This window comes from Rattus norvegicus, chromosome 2, assembly GCF_021556685.1.
Source record: "Rattus norvegicus strain SHRSP/BbbUtx chromosome 2, alternate assembly SHRSP_T2T, whole genome shotgun sequence".
Taxonomy (NCBI): domain Eukaryota; kingdom Metazoa; phylum Chordata; class Mammalia; order Rodentia; family Muridae; genus Rattus; species Rattus norvegicus.
In genome coordinates this window covers 213130866-213156382 of record NC_141535.1, presented here as the reverse complement: position 1 = coordinate 213156382, position 25517 = coordinate 213130866, and the positions used below count along the sequence as shown (strand labels likewise).

General features: G+C 42.2%; 1 protein-coding gene across 2 annotated transcripts in view; it reads right to left on the bottom strand.

The window, feature by feature from the left end:
- Pde5a (phosphodiesterase 5A) overlaps positions 1 to 25517 on the bottom strand; it is a 144432-nt gene that overhangs the window by 47323 nt on the left and 71592 nt on the right. For both annotated transcript variants that reach the window (XM_087615296.1, NM_133584.1), the window contains 4 exon segments: positions 23579 to 23687; positions 22609 to 22696; positions 14663 to 14838; positions 13139 to 13198 (listed from right to left, as the gene is read on the bottom strand). In XM_087615296.1, the coding sequence (XP_087471422.1) occupies positions 13139 to 13198; positions 14663 to 14838; positions 22609 to 22696; positions 23579 to 23687 (433 nt within the window).

Genomic DNA, 25517 nt, shown 5'->3' with positions numbered 1-25517 from the left:
TCTTTCCCGACGACAAAAATTCACAAGAAAATAGTCCCTCTATAAAGCCAGTCCCATGGACTGATGTGCAGCCTGAAATGGGGAAGACAACGGAAAATCTTTAGAAAAAGGTCCCATTGTTTACAGTGGCTTCTAGCATCTGAGATGGAGCAACTCCAGCTGGAGAGGAAACAGATCGCAGCTGCTCTCCTTAAGCGCATTCACCAGACAGGAGAACAGATGTTTTATTCTTAGGGCATCATTTTTTTCTTATAACAGGACATTTTCTTCTTTCCTTCAAAGTATATTCTATAAGCTGCAGGAAAGGTGGCCTGCACTGTCCAGGCCTCTCCTTCATGTAAGGAAACTCTGCCTCTCTGACTGAGAAAAAAAGCAGCTTCCTTTCCTCCTTCAGTTATAACCACACCACAGCACAAGCAAATTCCATGAGCTGACCCGGCATGGACACGCAAACATTTTCCAGGAGAGCCTCGTCGTCATTGAATTGTGGTTCAGTACTGGATCCATCACTAATGAAACACGAGAAATCCCTCAAAACCCTTCTCTAACCATGATATAAAAGGTCAACTTTCTATTTGTTTTTCTTACTGTTTCAGAAGATAAAAAGCTCTACATTTTCCTAATAAATAGTAGAGACTGAAATGTGTGGTATTTGAAGGTTCATTTCTAGGTTCCTGGAGCTTTTGGTCATAGCTGTATGCATTAGATTTAGAAAGTGAGATGCCAGCCAGGGGAGAAGGTGCAGATCTTCACCTCTCTCTTCCTATGATGCTGAGTCTCCTCTCAAGCTCTGTATCAGACCACCTGCTGCAGCCTCCCCTCCCTCCCTCTCCTCCACACCTATCTCTAAGGAATCACAGACCCTTTCTTCCAACATTTCCTCCCTCTTGCTATCCAAGCTCACAACTCCAGTAGGCTTTCCCTGGAACCCACCAGCCAAGCCTGTCTGAGAAGCCAGCACAGGAGGTAGGAAAGCTTCAGATCTCCACACTTCCTGGTCTTCTCCAAATCTTAATTCCCCAGTCTCAGCTCCAGCTCCGTGGCAGACTACTTGTTACAGCCTTTTCTCACTCCCTGCACTCATTCACAGGGGACTAAGGAGATCCTGGTAGAATGCCCTGCTTTCCTCCCTCCTGAACCTCCTGTGGCCACACCTATCAGATTCCCAGAATAATTCCTTACCAGGCAACACTTAGACACCATAGTCTCCTATGAACCAGACTGAATAACAGAAACTAAGAAACAAAACACCAACAAAGACAAGACCAGATACCAGCACCTAGAATTACAATCATACCAAACCCAGATGCCTGGATATCGGCATAAAAACATAATCAATACCAGTCAGGACAAAGTCTCCTCTAGAGCCCAGCAACTTTACCACAATAGACTCTTACAACATGGCTGAGGCTCAAGACCAAGACCTTAAGATGGCTTTATGACTGTGATAGAGATTCTTAAGGAGGAAATGAATGAATCCCTTAAAGGAATCTATGAAAACACAAACAATAAAATGAAATAAATAAAAACAGTTCAAGACCTTAAATTAGAAAGAGTCAATAAAAAACAAAACAAAACAACCCCCCCAAACTACACAAACAGAGGAAAATCTGGAAATAAAAATGTAGGAATTCAAATAGGAACCTCAGAGGTATGCTTCACCAACGGAGTGCAAGAACTGGAAGAGAGAATCTCAGGCACTGAAGACAGGATAAAAGAAATGGATACTTCGGTCAAAGAAAATGTGAAATCTAAAAAAACAAAACTAAAGAAAAATCCATGCAGAAAACATCCAGAAAAGCCAGAGACGCCATGAAAAGACCAAATCTAATAATCATAGGAATAGGAGAAGGGGAGAAACCCAGGTCAATGGACCAGAAAATATTTTCAACAAAATCATAGAAGAATATGTCCCTAATCTAAAGTGGAGGTGCCTATCAAGGTACAAAAATCATATAGAACCGCAAATAGACTGGACCAGAAGAGGAATTCCCATTGGCACATAATAATGAAACTCTAAACATACAGAACAATGGAAAAATATTAAAACCTGCAAGGAAAAGAGACCAACTAACATATAAAGTCAGACCTACTAGAATAACACCTGACTTCTCAATGGAGACTCTGAAAGCCAGAAGGACTCAGACAGATGTTCTACAGAATCACAGATGGTAACCCAGAATAATACTCTCAGGAAAATTTTTCATCACAAAAATAAGAGGGAGAAAATAAGACATTCCATGATAAAACCAAAGTTAAACAATATCTATCTATAAATCCTAAAGGGATTAACCATGCTCAGACCAGCAAATTAACACACACACAAACACACACACACACACACACACACACACACACACACACACACACACTCCACACGCCACAAAAATAAAATAACAGGAATCAACAAACATCAACATCTCCCAGTATTATCTTTCAATATCAATGGTCTCAAATAGTCCATCCTTCTGCTTCTTCTGAGAAACACATCTTAAAATCAAGGATTGACACCACCTTAGGGTAAAAAAACTAGACAAGGATATTCTAAGTAAACTGACCTTAGGCAAGCTGGTACAGTCACTTTAATATCTGGCTTAAAAATCAAAACTAGTGGGGAAGAGAGCGGACCACCCAGGAGTGCAGACATCCCGAGGCCACAGGACAAACTGCCACCTCTGCACACCTCTGCCCACATCCCTGGTGCAAGGGGAAACTGCACAGTGCCTCTGGACACAGGGATATAGGAACAGACAGCCGCAGATACCCGTGGTTCTGGTCTGCACCCAGGACTGAACTGATCCGGCCAAACAGCTCCCTGCACCCAAATCCCATGGGGGAGAGAGCTGGAACCTCAGAAGTGTGGATGCTCCTGAGAAGTCAGAGGAGACTACCCTCTGCCCACAGTCCAGACCCAAGAGGAAATCGCATAGTGCCAACTGTGCTCCCTGGGTGCAAGGACCTACACAAGCAGTCAGGGGCAGGACCCTTTGATTCCTGCACATGCCTAGAGCTGGAAGACAGTCTCCAGGAGCACCTCTACAGCTGAGAGCAGAGCACCTGTTTTCAGGAAAGGCTGAAAGAAAACAGGAAAACAGTTCTACAGGAGTGCTGACACAGAGGCCTACAGCAGGGCCAAGTCATTCTCAGAAACAGCAAGACAAGCAAACACCAGAGACAGTCCAATGGCTAGAGGCAAGAGCAGGAACCTAAGCAACAGAAACCAAGACTGCTTAGCATCATCAGAGTCCAGTTCTCCCACCAAAGAAAATACTGAATATCCAAACACACCAGAAAAGCAAGATTTAGATTTGAAGTCACATCTTTCTAGACAGATACCAGGTACCAAAGTTAAATCAGGAACAAATAAACCATCTAAACAACCCCACAACTCCTAAAGAAATAGAAGCAGTTATTAAAAGTCTCCCAAACAAAAAGAGCCCAGGTCCAGATGGGTTCAGTGCAGAATTCTATCAGACCTTCATAGAAGACCTCATGCCAATACTGTCCAAACTATTCCGCAAAATAGAAACAGACGGAGCGCTAGCAAATTTATTCTATGAAGCCACAATTACTCTTATATCAAAACCACACAAAGACCCACAAAGAAAGAGAACTTCAGACCAATTTCCCTTATGAATATTGACGCAAAATACTCAATAAAATTCTTGCAAACTGAATCCAAGAGCACATCAAAACAATCATCCATCATGATCAAGTAGGCTTCATCCCAGGGATGCAGGGATGGTTTAATATATGAAAATCCATCAATGTAATCCACTATATAAACAAACTCAAAGATAAGAAACACATGGTCATTTCATTAGATGCTGAGAAAGCATTTGACAAAATTCAACACCCCTTCATGATAAAAGTCCTGAAAAGATCAGAAATCCAAGGCCCATATCTAAACATAGTAAAAGCAATATACAGCAAACCAGTAGCTACCATCAAATTAAATGGAGAGAAACTTGAAACGATCTCACTAAAATCAGGGACTAGACAAGGCTGCCCACTCTCTCCCTACTTATTCAATATAGTACTCAAAGTCCTAACCAGAGCAATCAGACAATGAAAGGAGGTCAAAGGAATACAAATTGGAAGGGAAGAAATCAAAATATCACTATTTGCAGATGATATGATAGTGTACTTAAGTGACCCCAAAAGTTCCACCAGAGAGCTACTCAACCTGACAAACAACTTCAGCAAAGTATCTGGGTATAAAATGAACTCAAACAAATCAGTAGCCTTCCTCTACTCAAAGGATAAACAGGCAGAGAAAGAAATTAAGAAAATGACACCCTTCACAATAGTCCCAAATAACATAAAATATCTTGGTGTGACTTTAACCAAGCAAGTGAAAGATCTGTATGACCGGAACTTCAAATCTCTGAAGAAAGAAACTGAGCAAGATCTCAGAAGATGAAAAGATCTTCCATGCTCATGGATTGGCAGTATTAATATAGTAAAGATGGCCATTTTGCCAAAAGCAATCTACAGATTCAATGCAAACCCCATCAAAATTCCTACTCAATTCTTTATAGAGATAGAAAGAGCAATTTGCAAATTCATTTGGAATAACAAAAAACCCAGGATAGCAAAAACTATACTCAACAATAAAAGAACTTCTGGGGGAATCACCTTCCCTGACTTCAAACAGTATTGCAGAGCAATAGTCATAAAAACTGTATGGTATTGGTACAGAGACAGGCAGGTAGATCAGTGGAACAGAATTGAAGACCCAGAAATGAACCCACACACCTATAGCCACTTGATCTTTGACAAAGCAGCTAAAACCATCCAATGGAAGAAAGACAGCAATTTCAACAAATGGTGCTGGTTCAACTGGAGGTCAGCATGTAGAAGAATGCAGATCGATCCATTCTTATTGCCCTGTACAAAGCTTAAGTCCAAGTGGATCAAGGACCTTCACATCAAACCAGATACACTCAAACTAATAGAAGAAAAATGGGGAAGAGTCTTGAACACATAGGCACTGGGAAAATTTCCTGAACAAAACACCAATAGCTTATGCTCTAAGATCAAGAATTGACAAATGTGGAGCTGGGGATTTAGCTCAGTGGTAGAGCGCTTGCCTAGGAAGCGCAAGGCCTTGGGTTCGGTCCCCAGCTCCAAAAAAAAGAACCAAAAAAAAAAAAAAAGAATTGACAAATGTGACTTCCTAAAACTGCAAAGCTTTTGTAAAGCAAAAGTCACTGTCATTAGGACAAAATGGCAACTAATAGATTAGGAAAAGATCTTTATCAATCCTACATCTGATAGAGGGCTAATATCCAAAATATACAAAGAACTCAAAGTTAGACTCCAGACAGCCAAATCACCCTATTAAAAATGGGGTACAGAACTAAACAAAACATTCTCAGCTGAGGAATATCGAATGGCCAAAAAGCACCTAAAGAAACGTTCACCATCCTTAGTCATCAAGGAAATGCAAATCAAAACAACCCTGAGATTCCACCTCACACCAGTCAGAATTGCTAAGATCAAAAACTCAGGTGACAGCAGACACTGGCGAGGATGTGGAGAAAGAGGAACACTTCTCCATTGTTGGTGGGATTGCAAACTGGTACAACCATTCTGGAAATCAGTCTGGAGGTTCCTCAGAAAATTGGACATTGCACTACCTGAGGACCCAGCTATACCTCTCTTGGGCATATACCCAAAAGATGCTCCAACATACAACAAAGACACATGCTCCACTATGTTCATAGCAGCCTTATTTATAATAGACAGAAGCTGGAAAGAACCCAGATGCCCTTCAACAGGGGAATGGATACAGAAAATGTGGTACATCTACACAATGGAATATTACTCAGCTATCAAAAACAATAACTTCATGAAATTCATAGGCAAATGGATGGAACTGGAAAATATCATCCTGAGTGAGGTTACTCAATCACAGAAAAATACACTTGGTATGTACTCATTGATAAGTGGATATTAGCCAAAAGCTCAAATTACCCAAGATGCAATCCACAGACCACAGGAAGCTCAAGAAGAAGGATGACCAAAATGCAGATGCTCCCACTCCTTCTTAAAAGGGGGAAAAATATCCACAGGAGGGGATATGGAAGCAACGTTTAAAGCAAGGACTCAAGGAACGGCCATTCAGAGCCTGACCCACATGTGGCCCATATGTATACAGCCACCAAAACTAGATAAGATTGATGAAGCTAAAAAATGTATGCTTAAAGGGACCGGATATAGATCTCTCCTGAGAGACACATCCAGAGCATGTCCAATACCACTGAACTGAGAACAGGACCCCTTTGGGGAGAATTAGAGGAAGGATTGAAAGAGCTGAAGGAGCTTGCAATCCCATAAAAACAACAATGACAACAAACCAGAGCTTCCAGGGACTAAACCACTACCTAAAGACTATACATGGACTGACCCTGGGCTCCAACCTCATAGATAGCAATGAATACCCTAGTAAGAGCACCAGTGGAAGGGGAAGCCCTTGGTTCTGCCAAGACTGAACCCCCAGTGCAAAGGAATATTGGGGGGGCAATAAGAGGGATGTATAGGGGGAACACCCATATTGGGGAGGAGGAGAAGAGGGAATGGGGGCTTATGGACAGGAAACCGGGAAGGGGAATAACCTTTGAAATGTAAGTAAAGAAATATATATAATAAAAAAATTTAAAAAGAGAGATTAAAAAATATTATTAAAGGGCTGGGGACTTAGCTCAGTGGTAGAGCGCTTACCTAGGAAGCGCAAGGCCCTGGGTTCGGTCCCCAGCTCCGAAAAAAAGAACCAAAAAAAAATTATTAAAAAGAAAAAAACTAATCAGAAGAGATAGGAAAGGACTTACGGATCTAAAGAAAAAATCTAGGAAGAGGAAATGATAATTCTTAACATCTCTGCCCCAGACACAAGGGCGTCCAAATAAGCAAATTGAGCACGGCTACAGCTTAAATCACAGACTGACCCTCACACTGACAGCAGCAGACTTCGATCCCCAGCTCTCACCAACAGACAGGTCACCCAGACAAAAGCTAAACAGAGATACTGAAGCTAAATGAGGATATAAACCAGTATTAGAAACAGACATCTACAGGGTGTTTCACCCAAACACAGAAGAGTATACCTTCTTCCCAGCATCTCATGGAACTTTCTTCAAAACTGACTACATACTTGGACACAAACCAAGTACAACAGATACGAGAACACTGAAATAACATCCTGCATCCCATCTGAAAACCAGAGATGAAAGCTGGATATGAACAAGAACAGAAACAACAAAAATCTTACAAATTCATGGAAACTGGACAACTCGCTCCTGAGTGAAAAGTGGGTCAAGACAAAAAATAGCAAAGAAATGAAAAGCTTTCTAGAATTTAATAAAACCGGAAACACAGCAAATCCCAAATCAATGTGTATGATGAAAGTAATTCTAAGAGGCAAATTCATAGCACTGTGTCTACATTAAAAACAAACAAACAAAAAAAAAAAACAAAAACAAAGACGGAGAAACCTCATATTAGTCACTTAAGAGCACACCAGAAAGAATTGTGGGTATCCTCAGCCATCTCAAAACTACTCTGAGGCTTCACGTTACATCTGTCAGAATGGCTAAGATCAATAAAACAAATGACAGCTCATGCAAGAGAGTCTGTGGAGTGAGGGGACCACCCCTCCATTGCCGGTGGCAGTGAAAATCTGCTCAGCCACTATGGAGATCAGTGCAGTCATTCCTCAGGAAGTTGAGAATCAATCTGCCTCCAGATCCAGCTATACCATCTTTGGGGATGTAATCCAAGGATGCTTCATTTTATAGAGAAACAAGCTTAACAGTGGTTATCCCTGCAGCATCCATTGTAAAAGGAATTTTAATAGTGGTGGTGTTTCTCTATCCCCAGCTATCCCAACCGGAAGAGGCAGAATCTACCAGAATTAATCACGTTTTACTGGACCATACCTAGGCAGTCACTGACTTATTCTAATCCGTAATCTAATCTCGCTACCTCCCAGCCAAAATCCCTGAGACACTTGCATTTTAGTATTGGCCTGGCTCTCTGGGCTTCAGGTATGTTCTCCTCTGATGTCTCTCTGACCCCTTCCTCATGGTCTCTCTCCCTTGTGCTCCCCTGTCTGGTGGAAGTCCTGCCCTATTCTCTCTTCTGCCCAGCCACTGGCTGGTTAGCTTTTATTGACAAGTCAGAGAACAAATGGGAAGCAATGTTGATACAAGCTTGACACAGGAGATACTTAGAATGAGCGTTACAGTGCCATGTCCAGATTGCAACAAGATATGGGGCAGAGAAACCAGCATTCGGACATGGAGACGTCCAGCTGCTGCCTACCGAGAGCCTTCGCCTCTACAGACTAACATCCTTGATACAGGAAAGTACTCTGCAGGCTACCAAAGGAGAAAAGTAAACACAGAGATACAGGACTAGAAAAGCCGGGGTGGGCCCAGGCCATCTTTGTGTTACAACGAGCTTTCGGAGTGATTCTGATGGATGTAAACATGTGGGAGCCACTGCATTAGGAGAGGTCATCAGTAGTCAATGACAGATTTATGTGGTCACTGTGGCTATCTTCAGTGAAATGGCTTTTTGTGAAACTAATGGTCACCACCATGGACAGAAACCACAAGGTCAACTAGCTGCTTTCCTCCTGCTTCAGAAGGATGGATACACACACACACACACACACACACACACACACACACACACAGCTCTTTTGGTTCAAACCATGATCAGAAAATAAGAGAATTTATGAATTTCATAATAGAACTGGCTAGAGACAAAATCCAGACGCATCTTAACAGGTTGGTGAATGAAAATCCTTGCTGAAATCCCGCCACCTCTCCCATGTCTAAGATTAGAGCACTGATCAAGAGGGAATGGGGCACCAAGAGATTTGGAGACACAGGTATAAGTTGCTCAGAAAAGAGTACCTTTATAATTTCAAAATGCCTGATATCTCTCATAGTCAAAGTTATCTTCTGTGATTATATTATATATTAATATACTATACACATTACATATGTACATACATACATACATTACATATCTGTACACAAATACACTCTTGGCATATTTGATGACCTAATACAGTACCTGCATAGCCTAGGAGGTAAAGACTAGGTTTTCTTTAGATTTATTTACTTATCTTTTAAAAGAATTATTCATTTATTTTATATATCTGAGTACATTGTAGCTGTCTTCAGACACACCAGAAGAGGGCATCAGATCCCATTACAGATGGTTGTGAGCCACCTTGTAGTTGCTGGGACTTGAACTCAGGACCTCTGGAAGAGCAGTCAGTACTCTTAACCACTGAGCCACCTCTTCAGCACAAGACTGAAGAGGTTTTAAAATTCATCAACTACATGATCAGTTTTCTATAACACGTAGTTATGTTTCCTATGAATTTCACTTACAAACCACTATAATACAAATGTCAGTATTAGTAACGAACCACACTGCTAAAGGAACAATACATCCTTGTAGTACATGGCTTTACTCTTGTAGGTCTCCTCTTCATCTCACTTCCTCTGGAAAAATTAAAATTACAGTTAGATTTTCCTTTTCTTTCATTTGTATTATGGTACTGCATACATAATTCTGCACATCAATTTCAGTTTGTGTGCATATCAATAAGCTTGATGTTTTCATGCTCAAGGACACTGGGAATTCAGAGAGAGGGGGGAGGGGGGAAGAGAAAGAGAGGGAGGGAGAGAGGGAGGGAGGGAGGGAGGGAGGGAGGGAGAGGGAGAGAGAGGGAGAACAGGCCTGAATAGTTCCTCCTTGTGAGTAGTCATGGTAGAAAGTCACTTGGAATAGTCAACTTTAGATTATCTTTAACAAGTACAGAACTAGCTCCAGTTTGTAAACTGATTTTAATTTAGTTAAAACACAGGATCCACCTTTCCCCTGGAAGTGTTCTACCTACCCCTCTGCATAGTTTCTAAGGTGCTGTCACAGTATTAGGACTTGCAAAACAATGCTTACTGTATGGCAGAGCCACAAGGACCTCAACGTTGCTGCAGCTAAAAACAATAACTGGAAGTCCATGGAGATGCTGGCACCAGGAACCCCTGTTACTGCAACTCTGCGGGTTCATGTTCAGGGTCACGTTCTCTTCTTCCATAGATGTGGGGGGCAGAGATGTCATATGACACTATCATAACACGTAAGAAGTCTGACTCTATCAACAGTTAAAAGCGGTTTCATATGTTTTTATATTTTATTATTATATTTCTTAAGTGTGTGGTTTCTGTGAAAACCATTAAGCATGTGGGAGCATGGAAAATAATGCTACACTTGGGTAGAATAAGCATAAGAATCATTTAAATATTATTGAGTTTCTTAGTTTTGGTGAAGGCTTCTTTAAAAAGATTCTATTTCATCTGTGGTATGGAAGGTCTCTGGTCACCTCAGCAGAAACTTAAGATGTAGGCACATGGCTACACAAACGGGGCTATCTAGTTGTGTGTTTTATATACGTATTCATATTCATATGTATAAAGTCACATTGATATCAGGGGTATTCGGTCTGGTTTAGATTTTAAGTATCAGATCTCAAGTCCAAAATACACAGAAACAATTATTTACATCCAACTGTTGATAAAAGGCTCCTTATTCACACACAAGACATTATTAAAACAAGTCTGAAAAGATGGGCAGCTTTTGAACTTGATCATCCATAAAATGTCAAAGTCTCTCAATCAGCATTAATGTTTTATAATGTCCTTTTGTTTTATTTCTCTTTGATATGAAGTCAATAAAAATGCCTAAGGGAATTTCAAAGTAGTTCTCATTTGACGAGGTGTACATTTAAGGTATATTCTGGTATCTTTCTTTAAAAGGATTGTTTATTTTTATTTTATGTGTATAAGAGTTTGCCTATATTTATAAATGTATATTATTTGTGTGCTCGGAACCTGAAGAGGCCAGAAGAGGGCACTGGATCCCTGAAACTAAAGTTACAGATGGTTGAAAGCTACCACAAGGGTACTGGGAACCAAACCCAGGTCCTTTGCAAGAGTAGCTAATGTTCGCAACTGGTTAGTCATCTCCCAACCTTATATTCTAGTATCTTAATTTTCTAAAACCATGATCACATGACTGGAGGCTTTTTTATTGCTTTCTCAGCAATCTGTGTCTAGGAGTCACCAAAAAGATGACAACAGGCTCAGCTGAAAGGTCCTATGTTATACCCAGTGCTAACCCAAGAGAAGGCCAGACTGAAATTGGATTTAAAAAAAAATCAAATTAACCCCCCCCAAAATGTGTTCAATTACTTCATTATGACTAGAGAATTTCTCTGGATACATGGAAAACATATTTGGTAGGAATATTATTTAATCTCTTAAGAGTAAAATTTCAAAATAAAAAAAAAAGGACAGCTGGTGAATTTATTTTACAGTTGGAATGGAGATGAGGAAGCAAACACATGGCAAAGACGGTGATTTGGGGACTTCCTGGGTGACTTGGGGACTTCTTGGGTGACTCAGACACCTGGGTAGCTGGAGCTGAAAAGAATTTTTATTTGGTTGACAGGAAGCTAGAATTAAAATCAGTTGCTGAATTCCAACCAATTTAAATAAATTACTTGACCTACAAAAGACGCAACCCTCCACCCCACAGCGCAGCTGCCAGACATCTATTTTCCAAACGGAACAACAGATGGTTCTGAACAATACGCAGTGTAGCAATTTTCAGGCACTCCATGGTGTTTTTCTCTTGCTAAAATTATAAGCATAATTGAGGGGGGTGAGGAACCAAGCTCAGACTTTTATGAAAGACTCCACTATTTCTGAAGTGTAAAACCATTTAATGTGCTCCAGCCATGGTTTTAGCATTGTCTTTAGAAATTCCTGCATTCGCTCTTGGATTTACACAGGACGCACAGCAGGGTGGGGCTCCCTTAGCCTTGAGTTCTACCTGGAAGGGCTTGAAAGCACAGAACCGTTTCCTGCTCACAGTGTGTATTGAATTGAAAAGCAGATCTTGTTGGTGAGCTGGGCAAATATGCCAAGTAACTTGGGTGAGGTAGCTCACACCTATACCTCTAGGATTTGGGAAGCTGAGTGAGGCAAGTGGAATGTCAGGAGTTCAAGTGACATCCTCGGCTAGTATGTATGAGAGCCTGGCTCCGTCTCAAGAAAAAAAAAAAAAAAAAAAGGATCAACTAAGCCCAAGGCAATGATACTTTCAACCCAATACCTCTGTAAACTTTTCGTGACCTTTCAGATAAAATTACCTAATGACTGACTCTTTTGCCCTCTTTGCTAGATGACTCATCTTCCTAATCACAATTTAACTTAGAAACTCTCCACTGCCTCTTTCTATTGGCCTGGCCGTGTGAACTTGAAGTTTCTTTGGCTTTTCTAGACACCAGGGTGGTCTTCACAACCCAGCTGGAGTTTCCATGAGAATGCGTTGATAAAGCAGGAGAAAGTTATCTTCTGGCCAGCTATGGTGTCGATAACAACAAAAGAGAATTTCTATGACCCTCTCAGGCTTTCCCCTCCTGTGCACAATTCAAAAAGACCCAGCTAGTGAAAGAATTGCAAGTGTACTAAGTGTGCTGTACACTAAAGTGCACAAAGTACACTAAAGTGTGCAAGTGCTTCAGATTTACACATACCACTACCAAAGTGTTACCAGCCAAGACCCAGAGTGCCCGGCATGTGTGCTCACAAGTCCGATTGCTTTCCCCTCACAGCATCCTGAATGATGACAGGACTCCAGTAACTAACCTTATCTCTTCCTGATTTCAAACACCTTCCCATAAACCATATGGTCAGAGATCAGACTGCTCTCTGTTCTTGCCAATGCAAAGCTGGTCACCGGTGATAACCAACCACCTATAATGCACCCCTCTCAATCTCCCCAGTACAAGAAAACTAAGTTAATTTTGGTGAAAGAGAAGATGTGACATCTGTATCAAGCACTGGGGGGGAAAGTCAGGGTAACAGAATAGCATGACAAAGTCAACATAGACCGCTGGTGCTTTGTAGTATCAGTGACTTTATACCCTAGCAAGAAAGGACAGATCACCGTGAAGAATTTCTGTGTCCATCTAAATATTTACCACTAGGAAAAGCACTAATATACCAATTAAATGGCTTTAGTCAGTGAGTTCCCAAAAGAAGAGGATTACCGCTAGAGCCTGGAGCTCCCTTGTTTCTTCCTCCGCCGCTGATGCGTGATAAGACAGGACCTATGGGTAAGACAGGAACCCAGGTTACACAGGCAGGACGACTGATGCACACAGAACATCCGACTGGAGTCCTGCTCCAACTTGTGAGGCAGGTAACAAGGGTCTCTCACTGCCAACTCTCAGTTGTGGCTTTCATCAACACAGTGAAACCTCCATCGAGGGTTCATTGTGTGCTTCTGAAGCTACACTCCTTAGTTCTCAAAGAAAGTCCTGAAACTTTCACTCTGACACTGTTGATATAACAAACCCATTGTTTATAAGACACTCTACAAAGGATGACTGGCTCACGCAGCAGCAAGATTATTTTGAACTGTTTTTTTTTTTTTTTCAGAAACAGACTTGTTGTGTTCAGCCTAGGGGAGCAAAACTCTTGCCCGAAGAGTTGCTGTTGGGATGGGGGGAAGTGGTTTAGAAATGGCTCTCAGGTGAAATCTGTAACAACTATCAAATTCACTCTGGAATGGACACTCACACAGGATGAAAGGGGCTCTTAGAGTCTACAAGCCAGGGACAGAGAAAGTAAAGCGGCAGCTGAAGACACTGGCTATTCACGGGAGAACCAGGACTCAGTGCTTCTTCACGAGCTGGGCTTACTTTAAACCTTCTAACGAACGAGATAAGAATCATAATTCTCATTTTCAAAAAGGGTGACTTGTAAGCAATGGGGGATAATTTTAGAAATTCCCTTTAAACCAAAGATGTGGCTGTATTCAAAGGCTTATTTTATACTTAAATAAAAAATGTAAAGTTCTAGTTCACAGAGGGAATAATATTTGCAGCCTCTCCAGAAACCTAGCTGTATCAGAAGGAAAAGTCCCTGACCCGTTAGTGTGAAACACTTGTTTCTGCCATTTACTGATTTTCCTTTATTTATTTTCCTTTATTTTTTTTCTTTTCCTTACTTTCAATTCTCCCAGATTGGTAGGGGACTTTTTTTTAAAGATTTATTTATTATGTATTATTGTAATTGTCTTCAGACACACCAGAAGAAGGGATCTGATCCCGTTACAGAGGGTTGTGAGCCACCATGTGGTTGCTGGGAATTGAACTCAGGACCTCCGGAAGAGCAGTCAGTCCTCTTAACCGCTGAGCCATCTCTCCAGCCCAGTAGGGGATTTTTTTAAAAAGCTTTTTGTTTTTGTTTTTAAATAGATATCCTCATAAAGAGATGTGCAAGCGGGAGATAAACAGGGAAGAGACAGACACAGTGATGGTGGGTATCCCCATGAATGGAGAGCAGCAGGCAAATACTGCTTTAAGCAGAAAAAGCAGGAGATGGACCAGAGTCTTGGTGTGGTCCTATTAGCCTTGGTAAGAGTCTAAATATTTGGGATCTCCTTTCTTTAGCTTTTAAACAAGCATATGGGCATCATCATGAGCATCCCGTGTTTTTATGCTGTGAGTGTTAGGAGGAGAAGCTGAGTGTGTCCCCGGGCAGACCAAATCCCACGGGCTTCTTCCCACCTCTAACGTCACCATCTGCTTGGCCATGGCTCTCTCCACCGCTTCGTACATCTGTGTGTTCTGGATCCCCAAGCCACAGAAGATGACAAAAGCCTCCAGGAATTGTTCATCGTTTTGGTTGAAAGCCTTAATCTTGCCAGTCTTCTCCTCCATCTTATTAACAAGTTGGCAAACCCCTGTAGCGATCCAAGAAATTAAGCACATATGACTGTCAGTCACCACAGCACCGATCGGCCTCAGTATTCACACTCAAAGATTGCCTTACTGTTTTCTCTCAGAAATAGTGTCTCCAAGTGAGAACAAACCTAGGAGAGGGGCCCCGATTAATTTCTATGAGTGTTAGTTTTACACAGCCCTGAATGTATATCGTGTATGATATAAAAAATTCCTAGAGGACTATTTTCCTCCAGTTTGGTCATGAATTTTAGATCAGTTGAGTCCCCAAAGACAACTTGTCCTTCGGAAACTAATTGGATTTTTGTACATGAGCCAAGAGAACAGTTTTGAGGCAGATCAGAGTTTTGGGTCACACAGTCTGCCTTCCTTTACGGAGAAGTTGGAGTTTAAAAATGCAATTACATACAGAATAGAATGGGGAAAATAGGCAGCTGACATAGGCAGCTTCGAATTTCAAATATATGCTCGAGTATTCAAGATAATCACATGGGAAGAAGTAAACACAGATACAACGAGTATTTTAGATAATAAAAGCAGACTTAGTCCCCAAAGAATACCATGATGTCTCCTTATAGGTCAGCCATGAAGTTGGGCAAGAATGGCGGGTTGTCTTAATGTTAGGATAATCTTTACTCAGCTGGTGTTGCTAAGAGATTCTGTGTCTACAGAACAAGGTTCCCGCACAAGGCATGGGTGTACGCGGCCCATGACTGAGTAAAATATGTTAACTTTTATCACTTTGTCTCTAAATAGAAGACTTCCGGTATGTGTCCACTGTGGGATAGGCACTGTGCTGGGTTCTTGAGTAGATACACAGTCTCTGGTCCTCATGATTTTCCTTATGAAGGTGGTGGGACTGTTACAGGAACGAGGAGGAGGTTGCTGCGTTTACTCACAGCTACATAGCACCCACGTGAATCTAAAATCCACCTCTGCCGTGGCTTACACCTAGCTCCGTTCACTGAGCACGCTCACTCGCATGCAAAGCTCAACCTTTGCGGTGGACTCTCCATCTACCTGGGGCCTGCGCTGCTGTCGCGTGCTGTCCTGCCTGTTTCCCAGGTAAAGCCTACATCTCCTTCAAAAAGAGGTCCTCAGCCTCGCAGCTCAGACACAGGGCAGGCGTTTCTCCTCCTTGTGTTCACAGTAACACTGGGTGAGTGAGGACAGACTCCGCTTCTGTTTCTTTCTTGGCTTTAAGCGTGTTGGGTTTAGCAATCCCCTCCCCACAATCCCACTTTCTCAGCTAACAAAATCCTGGCAGACAGTAAGAATTTTAGAGAAAAAAAAAATGTTGAGTTAATGAAAAAAATTCAGGACCCCAGCTCTGACCCGAGGTACTTTCCCACGGAGATTATATCGACTATTAGCCCTTATTTTTCCTGGAACACAAAAGATTTTCATGGTCTGTGCTGACCATGTCTGATTACATATTAATTCCTTTTGTCACCATGGTAGCACTCTCTATTTTAACAAATGATGTGGATTCTGCTTTTCATTTGTGTTTGCCTACGTAGTGTTTGTGCCTGCATGCTCTCTCCTAGCTGCATGTAGTTCTGCGGGGACCCCCTTTCCAACACTATTCTATTATAAAGCAAGACTTCAAACAAGACATAAAGACGGTGGACCATGAGAGCAAAAAGCCACACATAACACAGCACCCAGCATTCATTATCTTAACAACACACACCCCATATTTGGTAAAAACACCAGGGCTATGTCCTCTCATCTTTGTGGATCCTCACATTATAACCATGGGACTGTTTACATCGGCTCTGCCTGCCTCCCAGCTGGAATTTTCCTGCAAGTCATCTGTTTCAGACCCTTCCGCTCCGATCGCAGATGAAGGGTCTTTCAGTTTTCACACAAGTTATCTTAGACACTGGTGGCCATTGCTCAGAAAGAAGATTTTTCAGATTACCTCATAGCAGTTTCCCCAGGCGCACAATGGAAAGTGTGACAGAGGGCTCAGGGTGAGCAATTTGCTAAGCTATGCCCTAATTAAGTCTGGTACACAGCAATTCAAATCTGTCCTGGCTAAAATTCGCTTAACAACTATGTTAAGAGGTATTAATGGATCTGGAGATGGAACTCAGTGGTGGACTGCAAAGCTCTGAGGACAAAAAGGAAAAGAAGGAGGAGGGGAGAGTATTAAATGATACTCTGGAATTGCTCACAAACCATTTAAATGGAATGCCAGATGCATATTAAGTCTGCTGTGTCCACAGCCTAGTGCAGAACGGATAAAATGCTCCCGTGTTACAAGCCACCACCACAGGTGAAGAAATACAGACCTAAGCTCCAGGGCGAGAAAGGGAGCCGAAGGCAAACAGCCACTTAAGCACGTAATTAAATTCTCGCTCCAGAGCTGGCTGGGCAGCACGAGTGCCGATCCCACTGATCACATTAAATCCCTTAGAAAATCTAATCGTGGCAAGCAAAACTCCACGGGAAGGTTTATAAGACACCAATGGAGTTGCTCCTGGAGAGAATTTAAGACTTGGCCACATAGACTGATTAAATTTTCACCATTTCTTCACAAATGACCCATGAGAAGAGCTGGACAATGCGATGATGGAGTGCGAGGCGTGAAAACGATTTCATGCGTTTTAATAAATATAATCGTAAGGTAAAAATAAGACCCAAGACTGAATTAGGAGGAAGTGGAAGCAATAATAAAACCAAACAGTAAATTAGCCATGTTTCCTAATATCACTGTGGGGGTGGGGCACTTAACATCAGCTCCTGTGGCCACGGCCATTGTAAGAGCTGGTCACTGCCCAGCACCGCTGGAAACCACAGAGAGGATGCTGGGAAACCTGCCACTGCGGTCTTTCTTGAAATTCTGAGGCTCCTCATCTGCTCCCAACCTCCTAGCTTTGTGGCAGCGCAGGGCGAAGGCATATGTATGTACTTTGCTAGAGCAGCAGACTCTCTCTGCCATAGATGCGAACATAAAAATTAGCGCCTGGCCTTAAAATAAACCAAACCCACTTTAACACCAATCTTAAGAAAAAAAATGTTTTTTGCTCATCCTTGGGGGCCAACAATCTTAGTCAAGAGGTTTTAAAAACTAGATTTAATCTTGTAAAAGATATTTGTGTTGACTTTTTCAGGTAATTAAGAGAATCATCTCCTCAAGAAGCAACTGACTCCTGGCATTGAGTTTTTTATTTGGAAGCGTATGGTGTCTCACAGGGGGCAGTGTCACACACATGGATGAGAGGTAATTCCACTTTACATCCATGTAAGCTTCTGCAGAAGTAGATTAATGTTGCTCCATGATCCTGCATCCTATGCAACCCACCCTGGTCCTTCTTTCCCCTTCACAACTACACCTCTTAGCATCAGCTTTGAAGGGGGGATCCTTCATCGGTTCCAGACAATGGCCTCACACTCGGCAGTATTGGGGCAGCACAAATTGGACTGCATGGGTTTAAAAAGAGAGAAAAAGGAGGCAAGTTGGGTGGGCAGGGAGGTCGGGATGGATCTGCGAGAAGCTAGGGCGAATATGATCAAAATAAATTGGCTGACATTCTCAAAATTAATAAAAATATTTTAAGAGTCATTTTGCTGGGTGTGGTGTCATGGGCTTTTAATTGGTAGGCAGATATCAATGAATTCAAAAGTTATCAAGTTCCAATGCCAGCCAGGACTTCAAAGTAAGTCCGTGTCTCAAAGACCAATCCACCCCTGTCCTTCCCCAACAATATCCACAAATGAGAGAAAACCAGGGCATTTGCCTTTCTGCGTCTGGATTGGCTCATACAGAATCAGTGCCAAGAACAGTTTATGTCTTTGGGCTCCATCGACCCCAAACATTAAAGGTGATTGCTAACACTCTTCGTTACTCTTAAGATGCTGAGGACACCACATACTGAAGTCACAGACATGGAGAAGCCATGCTGGTTCCAACATGAAAGTTTTGTCTCTGTTGTTAGCTTTCAGAGCACTGGGAAGTGCTATGTGTAGTACCAGAGAGAAAAGTAATCACCATCCTGAGTCAGCCATGAACCTGTGAGCCACAGCTGCAGTTGGCCTGGCAAGATATGTTTACTGGTCCAATAGTGGCACCAGTGTCATGGCAGTAACCAACTACTTTCCAATTGGACTTAAGGCCCGCCCACAAGCCGAAACCTACACTCAGCACCATCGCTGAGACCAGAACTCAGGTCTAGAAACAGCAAAGACTCAAAAGGAGAAACCGCTGGTTTTACTATTAAGTGAGTAGAATATTAAACTGACCAACAATTTATCATTATATTCATAGACTAGTGAAAAGCAGAAAAAGCAGGAGATGGACCAGAGTCTTGGTGTGGTCCTATTAGCCTTGGTAAGAGTCTAAATCAAAGAAGATTCTCATCAAAGAAGATTCTTTTTGAAGTATATGGTAATTAATTCTCATCAAAGAAGATTCTTTTTGAAGTATATGGTAATTAATACACCTGTTTAAATTGCAGAAAATAAGAGAAAAATGTGGCCCCCTGAATGGGACATTTATCTTACCACCCAAGACTCAGGGATCATTGTAAAAGAGGGGGAGGAAAGACTGTAAGAACCACAGACAGGGAATGACTAGAAAGAAAACAGTGTTGTCTGATCCCCACAAGGCGGTTGAACATATGAATTCAATTCACGGCAGTTGCGAATGTACAGGACGTGCATAGACTTGAGCCAGGCAGAATCTCAACATAGGGAGAGAAGGTGGGTATAATATGGTGTGTGACAGATGATAAACAGCATATAATATATAATATAATACATAATATGTAAATATAATATAATGTATGGTTTAAAATCTAAAAATATATTACCTCCTTCAAATATGCTTTGAAGTTGGTATGGAGATTAAAGATCAAAATACCTGGAAAGATAACATGGAGCAAAGGGCATATTTAGCTTTATTAACAGGGCAAACACACGGTTAAAATGAATGAATGATAACTGAGAAAATTTTCTTCTGGGGAGTGGTGGAAACATTCTATATCAGGCAGTGCAAACAAAAACATTTATTGATAGGATATAATACTTTGGGTAATAAAGTTGATGATACAACAGGCTCTGAACTGGTCTAATGTTTATAATTTCATCTAAATGTCAGTAATGAAAACCAATGAAGAGGAAGGAATAAGATTACAGAAAGACACACAGGGTGGCCTGTTTGTCTGCGTGTAACTCTGTGGGGATTCTCTATTAGAACGCCATATGGGGATCTGGTCTGTGACATTGAAGACGAACTGTCCACAGCCATGATCTTTTCCCCATGGCTCCCATGGAAATCTAACTGTGTGCAGGACTCTATCTCCCAGCTTTTCACACATACAAACCAGCAGGGAACACTGGGAAATTTCCATTTCACACTTGCAATGAACTCGAGTACCTTGTCTGTTCCACAAACTCACACAGGAGCTACTTATTTCTCTTTTAAAAAAGGATTTCTCTTTTTAATGGCTTTTGATGCTCTTCGCTTCTGCTTTTCAGCAGGATGTGAAAGCATGGGCCCGATTACTCATATTCTTTGGTTTTGACTTTTGTTTTTTGAGACAGGGTGTCTCTGCTATGCAGCCCTACCTGTCCTGGAACTTGCTCTATGGACCTCAGACTCACAGAGATCTGCCCATCGTGTGCACCGTGCCTGGCTGAGTCTTCTCATTCTAAGCTTTAAAAGCTTTGCTCATTTTCTGGAAACCGACACAGGATCAAAGAGTGAATTTTGACAGATCCACGAAGTTACTGAGTGCTCCTAATTGTTTACATGAAAGTGAAGCAAAGGGCTTATGAGTTCCTTCCCCAGGCCTGGGCTCTGTAACCAGCTGAAAGTGCAGGAGTGCCAGACGCGTCTCTCCCTCAGCCCCGGTGACCCTGCCTATCATTTCACAGCGACGGTGTTGAGGGTCTTTTTCTTCCTTACGACAACATATTAGTAAATGATACCTCCCTGAAGGAGCTCGATTCCACACTCTCCAAGGCAGCTTATGTTAGTTTCTTATAATTACATAAAAAACATTTTCTAAAAGCATAACATAATGTAATCCCCGTTGGTCTCCTAGCAAGTGAAGTTTTCTAACAACATTTGTTGCTTATTCTGGAGATCGGCTGGTGATGATGTTTATAGATATGCTTCCATGTTTGTTGGCTTCTGGTCTTTTTGTCTGAGCCCAGAAGAGCGCTGCAGAAAACACAGTACAGCAAGGAGTGGCCTACAAGCTTCTCGGAGTGTATGTGGGCTCTGACCCGGAGCCTGACAGGTGCAGGACCTACAGTGGCATGCTGGTGACAGGGGACAGCAAGACTGGTGAAGAAGACCAGAACAGACAGGAAACTTTAGAACGCAAACGTGAACCTGAAAAGTAACCGGTTCCCTTCCTATGAGCTATGCTGGAAGGCAAATCAAATAAGGGAAATCAGATTAGTGGGTCTGGAATCAGAACCTGGGAGGGCAGCTCATGGAATATTTAATGGCTGGCTAGCAAAGGAATCAGAGTTGTGTCCAAGTTATACAGGCACTTTCAACATTTGTAAAACACACACACACACACACACACACACACACACACACACACACACACACACACCCCACACAGGCACATGCACGCTAGCACACCTACCTCCCTGTCTCCATGTTAAATAATAATGCCTCTTTTTCTTACAATTTGAAAGCTATACAGTTTTTTTAAAGATAAATTTATACATAAGTGATGTTCCATTGGGGTTTTCGTGTCAAATTTTAGTCTTTTGAAGTCAGCTGTCTTTCCTTTATTTCTACAATCTTGGGAGCATACTTGGGAGCAGAACTGCTCTCTCTGTGTCAACCATGGATAACCAGAGTACAAAATAACATACTATTTGTCCACCTCTGTCTTTTTAAACATGGGGTTTCACTATGTAGGCCTGGGTGGCCTCCAACTTGGAAATCCACCTGCCTCTGCCTCTTGAGCGTGGGAACTAAAGCAATGTGCTACCAATGCCCAGCAATGTTTGCCCTGCTCTTAATAAAGCCCATGACACCTAGGGGTAAACACATCAGTGACAGGGAGCATCCTTCCATTGTCTGGGGGAAGGCATTTTGTGCCATTATGTAGTAGAGGTTGTCCTTTAACCTCCGTATACAAATGTAAGACCCTAGGACAGGAGGGATTTCTGCTTTGCTCACTGATTTATGCCAGGTGCCTAGACTGTGGGAGTGCTCGCAATAAATACTGATTAAACGAATAAACGAATTAATCCAGTCTACAACTTCTACTACATATTTGAAAAGTCAAATATCAGGAAATAGACTAAATATACATTGTCAGTTGATGCCTCTCAGTGTATGAACTTTGAACATGTTTTATGTGTATGTGAGTGTGTGTCTGTGTGTGCACAAAGGGGGTTGTGCAAGTGTGTCACAGTGTGGATGTGGAGATCAGAAGACAACACTCGAGTTGGTTCTCTCCTCTACCATAAGGATCCTGGGAATAGAATTTAGGCTTGGCGGCCAGCACCTCCCCCACTGAGCCATTTTGCCAGGACAGTCTATAGTCTTTAGCACATCAATCTTAAACAAAACTCTCAGATAAAACCGTATCTTGATGATTAAAACATAAAATATATCTAATAAAATGTCTGATGTGTATGGAGGAATTTATCAACATAGTTAACTTCTAACTCTAAATTTTCTCTTTCCTCAGACATTTTATTCTTTCAATTCACAAGTCACATTTGAAAGTAGTAGGGAATATTTTTCTCTTACACAAATTCTGAGTGTTCAAGCAGTGGAAAGGTCTTACCTATGACTTTGTTCTTCTTCCCATTTTTTATAGGCGTGCAAAGCAAACTTCCGATGCAGTGCGTGCTTATATGGCCCATGTTTTCATTCTAAAGAACAAAACCAAGACCGCTAAAACAACAGTAATGGCTGGTCCCACAAATATCGCATTACCTGTAAGGTACATGTGAAATAACTCATGTGCTCATCTTAGATCAGCCACAGACGATGAGCAGCAAAGTCAATCTTTATTAGAAAAATATACCAAGTGTCCTTTATTCTACTTAAACCTTTCAAAGAGTCTATAGTAAAAGCAAGTCAAATAGTTATTCAGTGTGTGCTACCCTGGTGAGGTAGAGGTCTCAATTCACAAAGCAGGCAGAATTCAAATCCTAAAACAACATATTACAGTATTGGAATTCTTAATAACGCCACCATTCTTGAAGCCTACATTTCCATAGTCTGACAAAGTTGTCCCAAGTATGCAGACAACAGAATCAAGACAGCCTTGTGTCACAGGCTGGCATTTTCGAAAGATTAAAGAAAACACCGAATTCAAAGCGTTCAGTGTCTGCGGAACACATCTCTGTAATGACTTCGCTGTCAAGGCAAGCGGATACCCATCTTTCCCAAGGAGCAGCTCACTAAGAAGACTGCCAGTGGCGTGCATCCAAACCACAGGGACCTTAACTTTTACAGATAAAACCAGGAACTCCATCTGAGGAAAGTCTCTGACACCATGTCCTTTAAATCACCTCAACTTGCACATGCTGGTTTGTCACTATACAAAGAGTCAGCGGAAGCACACAGCACACCCTCCCCAGCAAACATAAACATACTTTACCATCCCCTCCCTCGAGCAGGAAAACCAGAGATCCTCCCCCTTAAACAGCCAGTTTCCAGCCTAGTCCTTCAGACAAAAAGCAGCTGTGCATGTGGGTCTGAAGGGAAAACAGCCGGTGAGCATCAGGTCTACCAATCGGGTTACTTACTGTCCAGGGAAATCTGTTGTCCTTGGTGACATCTGGGATATTAAGTGGCTCCATCGTGTTTTTGACATACTGAGCATACATGTAATTGATTTTGTTTGCATCGTGCTCCCTGTAGAAATAATAGATGTGAGTTCCTTCCACGCGGTGGGAAAACACGCTATACAAATCGGTAAAGGAGGGACGCGTCTGTGAGCTGCAGGGGGCAACCTACATCCTAACCTGAAAACATGTTAGATGAATACAGCTCAGTCATCACCCCAATCTGAATGGTCTGATACAGCAAACACCCACACGGTTCCGTCTGTCCAGAACGGCAGTTCTCAACCTGTGGGTCGTGACCCCTCTGGATGTCACATTTCTGATAACCTGAATATCAGATGTTCCCATTACAATTCATGACGTACAGTTATGAAGGAGTAATGATGTAATTTTATGGCTGGGGGCCCCCACAACATTTAACTTTATTAAATGGTCACACTTAAAAGAATTTTAGTAGGTTTTCTCTAGATGCGTCATCCTCCGTGTGTGTGTGTGTGTGTGTGTGTGTGTGTGTGTGTGTGTGTGTGTCTGTGTGTGTAGTATTTTCTGTCTGACATGCCTCTTTTAGTTGCAGTTTTACTAACTGAAGAGATGGGGAAGTAGGAGGTGATATTTAAACATGAATATATGCCTTAGGCCTGGGATACCTCCCTGAGTTATTGGTCAGTGAATGCCCTCTCCCTGAGAAGTAGATTTCATGGTTCCAGAAGGCACCACACAAGCTTTCAGGACTAAGTGGGAATCCTACAGCTATGATGCCCGTGAGCCACCGCAATGAGCAGCGTAGCAGAATAACTGAGGGTACAGTAGTGGCATGAATGCCTCAGTGGTAACCAAGAGCTCTCTAATTGGACTTAACAGCCCACTCGGGTGAACTCATGCCTGGCACTGGACACCAAGCCAACAATGCAGGGTCACTGAGGTCATGTGTTTGGAGGAGAACCTACAGCTGCTGCTTTAGGAAATCACGATGTCTAACTACATCCTAAATATTTGTCCTTATACCGACAGATGACGGAAGTTCTCACACCTTTATAAAAGGAGCTTCTCTTTGCAACAGAAGGGGAGACCATCAAAACCACAACCAATCGAAACGCAGAGATGTGGAGTCAAGTTTCTACCGCTACGTCTACAGCACAGCTCCTACACCCGAGACGCAGGGATTGTTGGAGGAGTGGAAAGACGCTAAGAGCCGGGATCGGAGAGTTGGCGGTGAGGTTGTCTCCTAGGAATGAGAGAGACTACACCCCTAAAGTTTCACCAATATGGCTGCCTAACCACACGCTGAACAAGGTTGACTTTAATAGAAGTCATGTAATGTGGATGGGGGAAAGCTCACAAGGCCCCAGTCCTACACACACACACACACACACACACACACCCCTGTGTAACAACAACTAAAAGGCCACAACTTTGAAAGAGACGGGAAGGTTTGGAGGGAGGAAACGGAACGGCAACATAATGTCATTATATTATAATGTCAACAAATAAAAGAAATAATAAAAAGTAAAAATTTTTTAAAAATCCTAAACAAAAAAAGCTATTAGTCAGGGAGTCCCCCGGGGTCTCCAAAACAACCCATCCTAATCACACAGTAAAACCTTACTGCTGAAGACACCATATATTTTGGCTGGAAGACACAAAAGAAATCAACCTGAAACTAAGCAGACTCTTTCTCCCATCTGGCTGGCTCTCACGGTGTCAGCAGGCGTTGTGCCGGCTGCTAGGGAAGGGAAGACATCTGGTCCTACCGAGTGCTGGACTCCACGTGCAGTGCGATGACCTTCAGGCGATATCTGCCCACCCACCAGTGCAATGGAAGGATTGTTATGGGGTAACTACTCCATTACTGGTTGGACTTGAGACCTGCTCCCCGGAGTGGAGAGGGCTTCATACCTAG